At 44.1% G+C, this 13282-nt stretch overlaps 1 protein-coding gene across 2 annotated transcripts in view; it reads right to left on the minus strand.

Annotated features, from left to right (window-relative positions):
• Positions 1-2969: 2969 nt before the first annotated feature.
• Positions 2970-13282, minus strand: part of TUNAR (transmembrane neural differentiation associated intracellular calcium regulator) — a 50625-nt gene continuing 40312 nt past the window's right edge. The window contains exon 2 of one of the 2 annotated variants that reach the window (XM_082384642.1): positions 2970-5950. In XM_082384642.1, coding sequence (XP_082240768.1) covers positions 5765-5911 — 147 coding nt within the window. In that variant the 5' untranslated portion in view covers positions 5912-5950 and the 3' untranslated portion in view covers positions 2970-5764. The remainder of the gene's footprint in view (positions 5951-13282) is intronic. The other variant, XM_082384641.1, reaches the window with a different exon arrangement.

A 13282-nucleotide genomic window follows, 5' to 3' on the forward strand; every position in this document is an offset into this window, starting at 1 on the left:
CCGTGGCATGCGGGATCTTCCCAGACCAGGGCTCGAACCCGTGTCCCCTGCATTGGCAGGCAGATTCTCAACCACTGCGCCACCAGGGAAGCCCTGAAAGAAAGTTTTGGCCCAGCGTTTCTTTAGTAAATGGTACTCATACGCAGTGTGTGATGCATGAAGTGAACTGTTGATAAGATCTATAACTTCAGTGTTTCTACGGGCTACTTTCCCCTGCACTGAGCGCAGAGCTCTAATAGCGAGCAGATGTGCCAGCCTATCCGTCCGTGATTTTGCCACGCAGCGATGTGCATGGCTTTCTGCTGGGAGCTGTATCTGCCTTCCGTCAGCTGACTTTCATAATGACCTGTGATGCAGACGTTGCGATCAGCTTTTTATAGATAAAGAAACCCAGGTTGAATAAAGATGAAGTGACCTGTACAAGACCAGCACAGCCACCAGAGTCCCAGGGGCTCAGAATCAGGTCCGAGCCCAGGGGGTCATCCTGGGTTCACCTGGATCAACATCTCCAAACATGCCTGATCATCTGGGAGACTCATTAAAAAGACCCCAGGCCAGGCTCCACTCCAGAGCTATTAACCAGAGATCTGGGGGAGAGGCCTGAGAATAAGCATTCTTAAAAAGGCATCCAAGTGATCCCCACCTTCATTTTAGTTTGGGAAACAATGACTTATGGGGATACCACCTCAGACCACTCTAAGGGGTGCTGGGGAAGGTAAGGGCAATGCTTGGGATTTTTTTTTTTTTGGAAGTATAGTTGATTTACAATGGTATGTTCCTTTCTGCTCTACAGCAGAGTGAATCAGTTATACATATACATATAGCCCCTCTTTTTTAGAGTATTTTCCCATATAGGTCATTACAGAGTGTTGAGTAGAGTTCCCTGTGCTATTCGGTAGGTCCTTATTAGTAATCTGTTTTATATACAGTAGCGCATATATGTCAATCCCAATCTCCCAATTTATCCCTCCCCCCCTGGTAAGCATAAGTTTGTTTTCTACATCTGTGACTCTATTTGTTTTGTAAATAAGTGCATTTGTACCATTTTTTTAGATTCCACATATAATGCTTGGGATATTTTAAAGAGCAAGGCTGAGTAGGTCGTAGAAAACACTGACAACCACCTAAAAAGGCCCAACAGTGAGAGAATGGGGAAATACGTGATGGTACAGCTAAACAACAGAATACCAAACGGCCCTTACAAGTGGTTTGTCTAAATAGATTGACGAATAGAGGCGCATATTCACAATTGTTAATGAAAAAATATATGGGGGCAATGTTGACAGCATGGCACCATTTGTGTGAATTGTAATATTTAACCTACTGTTTATAGGGAAATGTCTGGATGGCCATTGAGGATGGCCATCTAGAATGCTTTTGGATCTAGCAAGTAACAGAAATGAGGGAAGCTGTCCACTGTCACAGGGAACGTGGGGACAGTGAGCTAAAGAGTGGCCCTGCCTAAAGGCAACGGAATTTTAAAACTTCAAGGAAAATGATCTCACCAAACAGATATGCAGGCCACCTCGTCTATAATTTCTACGCTAAACGCTAGCAGTGGTTGCCTCTAGGTGGTGGTATTTGGGGATTCTTAATTCTACAGAAATTAATTATTTTAATTCTGTAGAATTTTTTTAACTGCAATTTTTTCAACTGTTACTATGCATGTGTGATTTATGAAAAAAGTAAGAAAGAAAGAGTAGTTCTGAGTTGCTTGTCCATCAGCCCCCTTTCGTTGTTGGCATAAAAGGCCTCTCTCCAGCCCCCTTGCAGGAGAGGGCACCTCAAAGCTGTGCACTTTGGGGTTAGGTTGTCACATTTCTGAGGACGAGGCAGGGGCAGAGCCCCGGATTCTCTGAGAGGCCATTTGCTTTGCACAGAAATCCCAGAACAAGCAATGGGAAAGGTCTTGTGGTCCAACACCCAATAACCAACAGCCCTTTGCATGAAAATAAATCTCTGTGCATTTTCCTTTCCCCGGCTACCTTTGAGACCCCTGGACTACAGAGCTATGTGATTTTGGGACTTCATCTTGTCTGGGCCTCAGTTGGTTATTGGTTACTAAAAAGAAAAAAACAAAACAAAACATAGAAAAAGGGTCTCTCTGCCCTGTCCTCACCCCAACCTATAGAATCACAGGGGCCTCAAGCCCCTCTTCTGCCTTCCCACAGTCCGGGTGCCTCACACTGAACTTCAAAGTCTTTGAGGAATCCTGTCCCCAGCCCCCTGAAACTCAGGCCCCCTGGAGATCTTTATTTCGGGCTTTAAGTATCATTCTTTGGCTGTCAAGGTGAAGGCAGCAACTTCTGGAACCACTGACGTCATGGTCCCCAGGCCTTTGCTAAGTCAACTCACCTTTCCAGGCCACGCTTTTTCCATGAGTTAAATGAGGTTAAAATACCTACCTGATGGGATTGGGGGCTATTAGCGCCCCTCGTTGATAGATGAGGAAAACCGAGGCACACAGAGCTGGTGTGAATTGCCTGCCATCACCTAGATCACATGAGGCAGAGATGGGATTCAAGCCCAGGCTGTTTCTGGCCGTCGGCAAGCGCCTTGCAGCCCCAAACCACCAGGGCACACTGCGCCATGCGCGCCTGGCTCTCCCCTGCCAGAGGCTGGGCTTTCTGAGTCGCTTTCTGGGGTAGAAGTTAAAGGCAACGATTCAGCCACACCGACCAGGCCAGCTGCCTTGTGACGAAGGAGAGGCAGGCGTGGTGGGAAGCTGTGTGCTGGGACTGGACTAGCCAGACGGCTCCAGCAGAGCTCAGACCCACAGTCTGGACCACACGAGGTACAGACGGCACACAGATGCGGAGCCAGGTCTAATTCTACTGGCTTCTAGCTGTGCGACCTTGGAAAATCAATTAGCTGTTTTGAGCCTTTCTCTTTATCTTGTAAGATGGGGGTAGGCGCGCATACCTCACGGTGTTGATGTGGGGGTCCCGTATGCTGGCCTCATGTCATTTAGGTCGTTGCTATTGGTGCCAAGGCTGGGCTCGGCGTGCTTAGACACTCAAGATCCAGGGCCACGGGCTGCTTTCCTGTCACATCCCCTCAAGATGCCTTGGGATCCTGGGGGAAGCTGCGAGTTTGCCCAGTGCGTGTTCTCGGGCTTTCCTAAATTAGAACAGAAATGAAGGCCTCTCTCTGCAAGAGAACAGTGCTGCCACTTTCGTTGGCAGTCACTGAACGGGCAGCTTTATTTCCAGGCTGTGGATTAGGACAATCTAGAGGAACCACCGGGGAGCTGTTGAGATGATTGGAAAGGCAGTTCTTCCCCTCAATAAATTTCAAATTAGTACACTTGAAAACTCACTAGGGCTTCTACAGTCCAAACGAAACAGTTTCAGTTGAACAGAGTCACGTTCAGTTTTGTGTGCTTTTTTTTTTTAATGAAACAAAAATATGTATAGGTAAAGGAATGACACGGAGTTTGAAAAATACCAGGACGCTGCAGGGGGAAAAAGGACGTTGGTAGTTTTTTTTTTTTTTTTCCATTGCACCTTTATTGTTTACTCCGTTCACTGTTAAGAATTCTTATACAGTCTTTCTAGAACCACACAGAACCTGTGAGACGGCTCCCTCCCCTGATAGTCCATTATATTTCTAACCAGCCTCTTGGCCCTCGTCCTTACATGTATGACATTCTGCCAGGGTGCAAGGAGTTCCCAGGGGTTGTTTATTTTTATGAGGGAGGGATGGAGGGGTGCAGAACTGCCCTCAGCAAAGCCATGGTTTGCATCTGACCCCCGAGGGCCCTTTCCTGGGCCATCCCCACCTCTCCATTCCCTCTTTTCCTAGCATTTGACTGACCCTCACTGGGCTAGAGAATCAGACAGATCAGGGGTTTGCATCCTGACTCACCACCAGGAGCCACCTGATCTCAGGGAAGCTTCCCAATCTCTCTGAGCTCTCCTTTCGTCTTCTATAATGTGGGATAAAGACTCCCTAGCTCACTTACTGGGAAGATTCAGTGACTTAAAGAAATATAGGGTCTGGCACAGCGCCTGGCACATGTGTTCCCTGAATGCACATCAACTTTGTTTCTTCTGGTGGGGAAGAGAAGACACCTGATGGGAGCCAGGTGCTCAGGGCATTTGCTTTATAAAAGGGCCTGGTCCCTAACAGAGTCCAAGAAATGACTCTCTAATGGTAGAATTTCAGACACCACAACAGAGGGATGGAGAGATCTGGCGGTGGAGATCTCCTGGGCATCATTCGAATCCAACTAGGCAGACTGCTGCTTCTTTTGCCCACGGGCAAGGCTGACACTAGCAGAAGGAATTCTAACCCTCTTTTTTTAAGGCCGTGCCGCTGCAGCCAGTGAAAGGCCCATTTCGGGGAGCAGAACAGGGCAAATTCACATTTATTCAACTGTTCCTGCCAGGGAGGAAGTAGCTTCATGTGGGTGTAAACCAGGACCTTTAAGAAATGCAGCAATCTTTTAGGGTGATCGTTGCATACCCTTCTAGTGCCCTTGAAAAAGTCACCTGTCTCAGGGGTGTCCTCACAGCCTGAAACACCCAGGTGAGCTCCTACAGTGGGGATTCCATGTGCCATTTACGCCCCACCTACTTTGGAAAGGATCCCAGGCGGCTCACTAAGGAAGGAATTATGCACCTAAAGCTGAGCTCTCCCCCTTGTCCTTCCCATCTTTCATAGTATGTGGCCATTAAAATCAAATGTGCTCAACAAATGGTCACAAGAATGAAATAATAATGTTGCCAATGAGAAGCTGAATACTCCATCCTAGAGTCGATCTGCAGATGTAGCCGCACTCTTCCTCCATGGTAGTCCTTGTAAAAAAATTTTTAAAGCTGATCTATCACTCAGCCCTTGCTCATGCATAATTCTCAGTAAGGATATGGTGCATCCGAGGTCCACATGCCCACGATCGTTTTATATCTCCGATATAACAACAAAAAGCCGCTCAACAGACAATCTTAAAACATGCACCAACCAAGATCACGGCTGGTATTACGGAAAAACGTCCTCCAGACCGAGAAGAGCTAGAGGGAGAGAGAAGGTAAACAATACAAGATGAGAGAATTAGGACCAGAGTGATTACACAACAGAACATCTGCAGTCTAGGGGTTTAAGCAGGTAAAACCAAAGAAAGCTCTATGGATCCAGGAGCGCCTCTCCAAATATTCGGTTCATGCTGAAAAATAGAGCACATTTATTAAAAATATATATTTATAAACCTTGATATGAACAGATACACACGTCAAGCCAATGAAAAAAGAAAAATAAGTTATCTCCCCGGTATCAAATAGACACTTTTGATGAATGGGATGCTTGTCAAAGGATTGTCCCTGTGGTTTTTTGTACCAAATAGCTCATCGAGTTAAGGAGGAACTGCGTGTCCTGGGAGACACACCGTGAGCTGCGTCCACTGTGAGCTGCGTCCGCCCTGTTCCTCTTTTCGAACATGTGACATCCGTCAGCGACCTGGGATAATGAATCTCTGCACCCATCCGCTCCCAGACGGCGTCAGAGGCGAGTCTTCCAAGCGTTCTTTCGGGTCCCCTGCCGACGACGTTGAGTTCCTTGCTGTGTGAATGAGTTTTGTTGGATTCATTGTGCTTTAGTGTCTGATCGGTTTATTTTGGTGACCCTTTATCAAGTTCGAAGGTACATTTGATTGAACGGTGTGTGTAGGTCAACGCTGCTTGTTTGCGCAGTGTCCCGTCACTGACCTGCCGACGTACAGGACTCCCGTCTTTTGGCCACGCCAAGGCCTGAGGACCCTCTGGGCCATTCACAGAGTGGTGTATATGTATACAAATATGATGACGACGAGGTTCAGAATGGTCCCGATAATCCCCAGCATTGCCAAGACACTCTCTTCTTTGCTCTCTTTTTCTTGGCCTCCTCTGTCTTCATCATTGCCACTCGTGATTACCATCTTGGTTGCAAATGTCTTTATCTTCCTCCCCAGGCTAACCTGTAATTGGAAAGAAGCAGCACAAAAGATGATGGTTTATAAGCATCCTCTCCATAGCCAGGCAGATTGGGCAGGGCAGTGATTTCCTGTCTGGGGACTAGATCTCAGGTGGGGGTGAAATATCTCCCATGGAGCCAATCTTGGGACCCATTGCTCTTGGCCGTGGAGAAATGGCAGAGCATGACTGATCAATTTCAAGGATGAATGTCCTGACACTGGCATAAAGAGATCAGCCCTGGAGTCCAGCCTGGGCGCCACCCACTCTACTGAGGTTTTGTTTTAGCCCTTTTCCTTGAAGCAGACAGCTGCACAGTAGTCTGACTGAAACATGTGGGCTCTCCCACAGCGACGGCAATTTGACACACGTTCACATATCGGATCCCACCCTAGAAAAGTGCTGTCCGGCATATGCACGAAGTGTGTAGGAGGGCGTCACAGTCACACCGTGCTCTAAGCACCGGCTGCCCTGTGAGCAGGGGTGACTGCACCTAGGGAAGGTGATTAACTGAGACCAGACTGGATGGAAAGGAGGTGGGGAGAACATCATAAGGAACCTGCATCACCTCCAGCAGGAGCATAAATTGGTATAATCATTCTGGAAAGTTCCTTGGCATTACCTAGAGAAGCGAAGAGACATATATTCTACAACTGGGCTGAGCACCTGATCTCCTAGATGCCCACCCTAGAGAAACCCCTGCACCTGTGCACCTGGAGACGGGGACAGGAACACTTCTGTGAGCTTCATATGTGACAGAAGAGGACCGGAAGTTACCCAAACAGGCATCAAGAGTTGAAGAGACCAACACATGGCCCGTACAATGGGCATGTCCACAAAAAAGAATATTATATGCACTGAGGCTACACGTGACGGTGTGGATGAGGCCCCAACACTTCAGGTAGTGTGAAAAAGCATATTGCACAGGATACACACAGCATGTGTCAATTCATAAAGGCTCAAAACAGGCCAAACCAAACCTATATATTTAGAGACATACACTTTGATGTTTTTAAAAAACAAGAGAATGATTAACGCAAAATTCAGGAGAGTGGCTTCTTATAGGTAAGGACAGAGTGGAAAGCCATTGGGAGGAGCACCAAAGGCCTTCAATATACTGGTCATTTTCCATTTTTTAGGCTGGATGGGGGGTACACGGGGGTTCATTTTTATCCTTTTCCTTTCAACTGTTTCAGAGATTCTCTGGAATGTATGATATATTTTGTAATAACTAAAATCTTTTCTTTTTATTCTTTAAAATAATAAATGTGGCCATCCAGGGGGCCTAGTGGGCAGCTGAAGCCTTCTTTTCCACTGATTACTAATCCAAACAATATGTAAGAAATGACCAATGTATGTGAGGTATCAACAGCTTGTCTGTTTGATGGGATGTGACACAGACCAGGCCAGGGCCCCTGGCTGTGTCTCTTCCAATAGAGAGCTGTGTCTTTAGAGCTGGAAGGCTATTCATGCTCTAGAGTTGTGACAGTTAATTTTACATGTCAACCTGACTGGGTCACAGGGTGCCAAGACATTTGCCAAACATGATTCTGGGTGTGTCTGTGAGGGTGTTTCTGGATGAGATTAACATTTGAATTGGTAGACTGAGTAAAGCAGATTGCCCTCCCCAGTGTGGGTGGGCCTCATCTCATCAGTTGAAGGCCTGAATAGCAGAAAAGGGCTGAGTAAGAGGGAACTCCTCCTGCCTGACTGCCTTTGAGGTGGGACATCAGCTTTTTCCCGCTTTCGAATCCAAACTGAAACCTAGGTTCTTCCCAGGTCTTGAGCCTGCAGGCCTTCAGACTGAAAGGAAACCATCAGTTCTCCTGAGTCTCCTGGTTGCTGACTCACCCTGCAGATCCTGAGACTTGCTGGCCTCCATAATGACATAAGCCAATTTCTTATAATAAACCTCTATCTATCTATCTATCATCTATTATCTACCTATCTATCAACTATCTATATATCCATCTATCATCCTTCTGTTATCTATCTATGTATCTATTATCTAGCTATATATCCATCTATCATCCTTCTGTTATCTATCTACCTACCTATTATCTATCTATGTATCTATCTATCATCTTTCTGCTATCTATGTATTGGTGTATCTATCTATCTCTTATTGGTTCTGTTTCTCTGGAGAACCCTGACTAATCAGTTCAGGAGTCAGAGGATATCTCAGGACAAATATGTGAGAAGAATCACAAAAAGGAGTCCGGGAAGGTGAGGAGTGTGGCTGCAAGGTGAAATGTCTGCATGTCTCTTCCTCTGGGCACGGGAACCCCTGAAAGGGCCAGGTCATGCCTTGTGGATCAAGTCTGGATTCGGAACACAGTGTATGTGGATAGATGTCTGTATGGAGGAGAGACAGACAATAAGTGAAGACTAGGGGAATTAATGCAACAGGAATGTATGAACAAATGAATGTCTTAACCGGAAGTTTCATTTCCTTCACAACTTTGGTTTACTTGGTAGGCTCAGAGGGGGTTCCTACCCCCCCTGAAGTGATTGGAGCCAGACTTCATCTTTTCAGAGCTATCCACTCTGTCCTAGACAATGAAATGAAACTTCTTGGAATAACTCCTGTATGTAGGATGTAATTTCTAATTACAAATTGCTTTTAAAATTAAAAAAAAAAGCTTTGGCTAGGCAAACCTTCTAACTGGAACTGTTTGTCTTTCTTTCTTTTTCTCCCTAGTACAGTATTTAATGATGTATAATACACATAAAGAAAAGTGCACAGAGTTTAAGTGTACAGCTTGATAAGTGTTCATGTCTGTTAGCTGTCACCAAGATCAAGAAACAGAACCTTCCAGTACCCCAGGAGGCCCTATGGCCCCCTATTCCACTCACAATCTCTTTCTTCCTTCTTCTCAAAGCCATCATCCTGACTTCTAACATCCTAGGCTAGTTTTGCCTGTTTATGAATTTTATAGAAATAGAACCATACAGCATGTCCTCTTTTGACTCTCTTCTCCTCCAACGTTATGGTTGGTGAGATTCACCCATGTTGTGTGTAGCTGTGGCTCATTCTCAGTGTGAACAGTATCCATTATATAAACAGACTCACATATTTCTGCATTTATTTTACTGCTGATGGGCATTTGGGTTGCTTTCAGTTTGAAGCCATTATGCTGCTATGAACATTCTTGTACATTTCTGTTGGCAAACACACGTATGCATTTCCCCCAATGTTTTAAATGAAAATTTTCAACACACAGCAAAGTCTAAAAACAATTTATAGTGAGTACCCATACACTCAGCAACTAAATTTCACCATTAGCACGTTACTATACTTGCTTTATCAGACACCTATCCATGCATCCATCCGTCCATCTTTTGGGGGGTATATTTCAAGGTAGACTTCGAATATAATTACACTTCCCCTTAGATACTGCAGCATGCATGTATTAACTAGAGTTCAATATTTGTTTGCAATGCTTTCTTTCGATGTAAAATTTATGTGTGTGCAATTTCCTATTGGCTGCATACATCCAAGAGAAGAATTGCTGGGATATAGGGTATGCATGTGACAGTGCTTGTATCTGCTTGCTTGTTTGTGAGTGCTAGATTGGTCCCTTCTTTTATTTTGGTGATTCCATGGCCTAGCCTTTGCATGAAGTCACAGGAAGGCATAGGTACATCCACTCCTTTCTCTGCCCTGGGCAGACATCTACCCAAGCACCAGTTATCTGTTTCATGGGTCTCTTGTTTCTTGGAGTTTCCTTAGCTAGACTTCAAGCCCTGAGAGGGCAAGCTTTTGGATCTCCACCTCTTAAGCACAGAGCTTGGCAGAGACCAGGCATTTGGGTAAAGCATGCTGAATGAATGAGTGGGTACTGCAGAGGGATCTGGCATCCCCCCCTGCCCATCTTTGCAGGGCAGGGAAAAGATCACCAAGGTCGGTCTAAAGAGACACAATGAGTGCTGCCCTTAAAACCAAAGACCCATCACTGTAGTCACTCAAGCAAAACAAAGTGCCCGTCATGGAGGCTGCTTGGTTTCAAGGCTGAATTTAGCCTCTTCCCTGAGTTAACCCGAAATATCTCTGACTTAGGAGGAAGTGGAAGAGAATAATCAGGTCGACTGTGTTTACTTTCTGAGGTCTCTGCAGCAAACCAAGAGCCCAGAAGACGTCTTCTCTGACTCACAAAAGAGTTGCATCTCCAGAGTTTGCTTCCGAGGTGCTTGAGTTATCAGCCTGAATTTCCCCAGAGAAACCGTGTTGGGAGTGCAGCTAGATTCCCATGGGAGCTACAGGGGGCTTCCTCGCAAAGAAGTGGTTGGAACATTGTTTTCTTTGGGAAAAGTTGTCTGGCCAGGGAGTGGAGGAGAATGAAAGAGGTTGGAGATTAGCTTGGAAACCAGACCAGTGATAGAGATGGGAGGGGAAAATAAAACCAAAATAAAACAGAAAGCAAAGGCTGGGGCTGGGCAATGTCTGACATGAAGCCTGCTACACAGGTATAAATTCATCCATTCACTCACTCACTCATTCCTTCCTGCCAGGGGGCAGTGGGAATTAACTGCTAACGGGAAAGGTGTTTCTTTTGGGGGTGATAAAAATGTTCTAAACTTAGATTTTGGTGATGGTTGCCCAACTCTGTGAATATACTAAAACCACTGAATTGTACACTTTGAAAAGGTGAATTTTGTGGTTTGTAGATCATATCTCAATAAAGATGTTTATTTTAAAAAGAGAGCATCTGCAATAATAGCTGAAATATAAATTATCTAGAAATAAATCTAACAACAATGTGTAAATGTGTAAAATCTTTATAAAGAAAATTAAGAGTAGTTTACAAACAGACATAAAGGTACATCTACGTAAAAAGGTAGATATACATCTTCAAGGAGTGTGAGATTCAATATCCGGAAAACATGAGTTCTTCCTAAGGTGACCCATATAGATTTACTGCAGTCAAAATTTCTACAGGGTCTTTGGTGCTACTTGGCAGGCTGATTCTAAAATGTATATCAAAGTACAAAGAGATAATAATAGCCAAATTATTTACTAAAAAAGAATAAGGTAGGGGAACTTGCTTTATAAGACATCACAAATTACTCTACAGCTTTAGTAGTCAACCTTTAGACAAATAAGATAAAAGAACGGAAGTGGATCTACACATACATGGACACTGCTCATCAGTGGGGGAAAATGCGCCTTTGGATAAACAGCGCTGGAATAACTGAGTATCCATACGGAAAAGTAAATAAAATCAAACCAGTATTTCATCACTTCCAGTTGGATTATAGGCAACCGTGAAAAGGAAAATTTAAGAACTTTTTTTTTTTTAAAGGAACTCCTTTATTTATTTATTTTTGGCTGCGTTGGGTCTTCGTTTCTGCGCGAGGGCTTTCTCTAGTTGCGGCGAGCGGGGGCCACTCTTCATCGCGGTGCGCGGGCCTCTCACTATCGCGGCCTCTCTTGTTGCGGAGCACAGGCTCCAGACGCGCAGGCTCAGCAGTTGTGGCTCATGGGCTTAGTTGCTCCGTGGCATGTGGGATCTTCCCAGACCAGGGCTCGAACCCGTGTCCCCTGCATTGGCAGGCAGATTCTCAACCACTCCGCCACCAGGGAAGCCCAAAAACTTTTATAAGACAATATAATGAATATCTTTATGACTTTGGTGTAGAGAAGGATACCTTAATAAGACATAAAAGCTCCCCATGCGGAGCTTATAAGAGTTGTCTTACAAAAGTTCTTAAGTTTTCCTTTTCACGGTTGTCTATAATCCAACCGGAAGTGGTGAAATACTGGTTTGACTTTATTTTTCCATATAGATACTCAATTATTCCAGCAGGATATATGTATATGTATAGCTCATTCATTTTGTTGTAAAGCAGAAACTAACACACCATTGTAAAGCAATTATACTGCAATAGAGATGTTAAAAAAAAAACAAGATCTATGCATATGCATATTTGCCATACTGATTTGTATAATAGATTGAAAAAAAAAGAAACAATCATAATGCACAACAAGGATTGGTTAAATAAATGATGGTAATAAAAGAGGGAAAAAGAAGATATAAAATCTCAAACTATAAAGGAAAATATTAATGAATTCAGTAACATTAAATTTACTACTTCTGTTTATCAAAAAATGTCATAAAAAATAGAGTTAAGCGACAATCTGGAATATATGTGTGTGTGTGTATGTACTATGTGTCTATCATATGTATGCTATATACACTATATATATCATACATATCATGTTAGTGTCAAGTCAGTAAGAAAATGATACATTTCCAGTAGAAAACTGGGCAAAAACCATGTCCAGGCACTTCTCAAAAGAATAAATAACCACAAAGAAGCTAAACTTCAGTAAGCAGAGAAACACAAACTAAAACACAATGAGTTACCATGCAACAGCCATCAGATCGACAAGAGCTAAAAAATTCGAGATCACCACTCAATACTCACAAGGCTGTAAAGCAAAAGGGACTCTTATACACCAGCTGCAGGAGTACAACTTGGTCTCTGTCACTTTGGAAACCAGGATACTATCATCTTATAAAGATGAACATACTCAGACCCTGGTGACCACCATCCCACCTGCGGGCACACACCTGGATACACCTGCACCGCTGTCCCAGGGTATGCAGCCAAGAATGTTGACCAACAGCAATGTCAGTGTTAGCGACATGCTGGAAACCACACAAATGTCCATCCATGGTGGCCTGTCATCTACCCATACACTGGAATTCTACATGGCATGAAAAGGAATGAAATGCTGCAGCCTGCAAAAATGAATCACGAATACAATGTTGCATGAAAAAAATGTGTCGCCAAAAACTACATAAAGGATGTTTCCATTTGTATGAAGTTCAGAAACGGGGAAAACCTAACAATGTGTTGTTTAGAGATATAAGTGTGATAAAATTACAAAGAAAAGCGAGAGAATAATAAACCCAAAAGCCAGGGGAGCAATTACTACTAAGTGCAGAGGGGAAGTGGATGGGATCAGGATGGGGTGTTCCGGGAACCCTTGAGGTACTGGTAATATTTCTTAAGTGGGGTGGTGGGTACATGGGTGATTGTTCTTTATACCTTATATTTTCTAAATAGGCTTTTGTTATCTATCCAATAATTAATACATCAATTAATGAATAAATAATTATTTCAACTGAATACTCAATAATAAAACAACGCTTACAATAAAAACAAATTTATAATTTATTAAGATGACTTTAAAAAAAAGATCCACAGGGTTCTAAAGACTAGGGGTATTGAGTGTCATGCTAAGTGCCAAGAGGAACCCTGTGCTCTGTAGGCAGGAAGGGGGCCACCCTCTCTGCAAAGGCAGAGCATCCCTAGAGCGCGATGGACAA

This window comes from Balaenoptera borealis, assembly GCF_965194805.1.
Source record: "Balaenoptera borealis genome assembly, chromosome: 3".
NCBI classification, from domain to species: domain Eukaryota; kingdom Metazoa; phylum Chordata; class Mammalia; order Artiodactyla; family Balaenopteridae; genus Balaenoptera; species Balaenoptera borealis.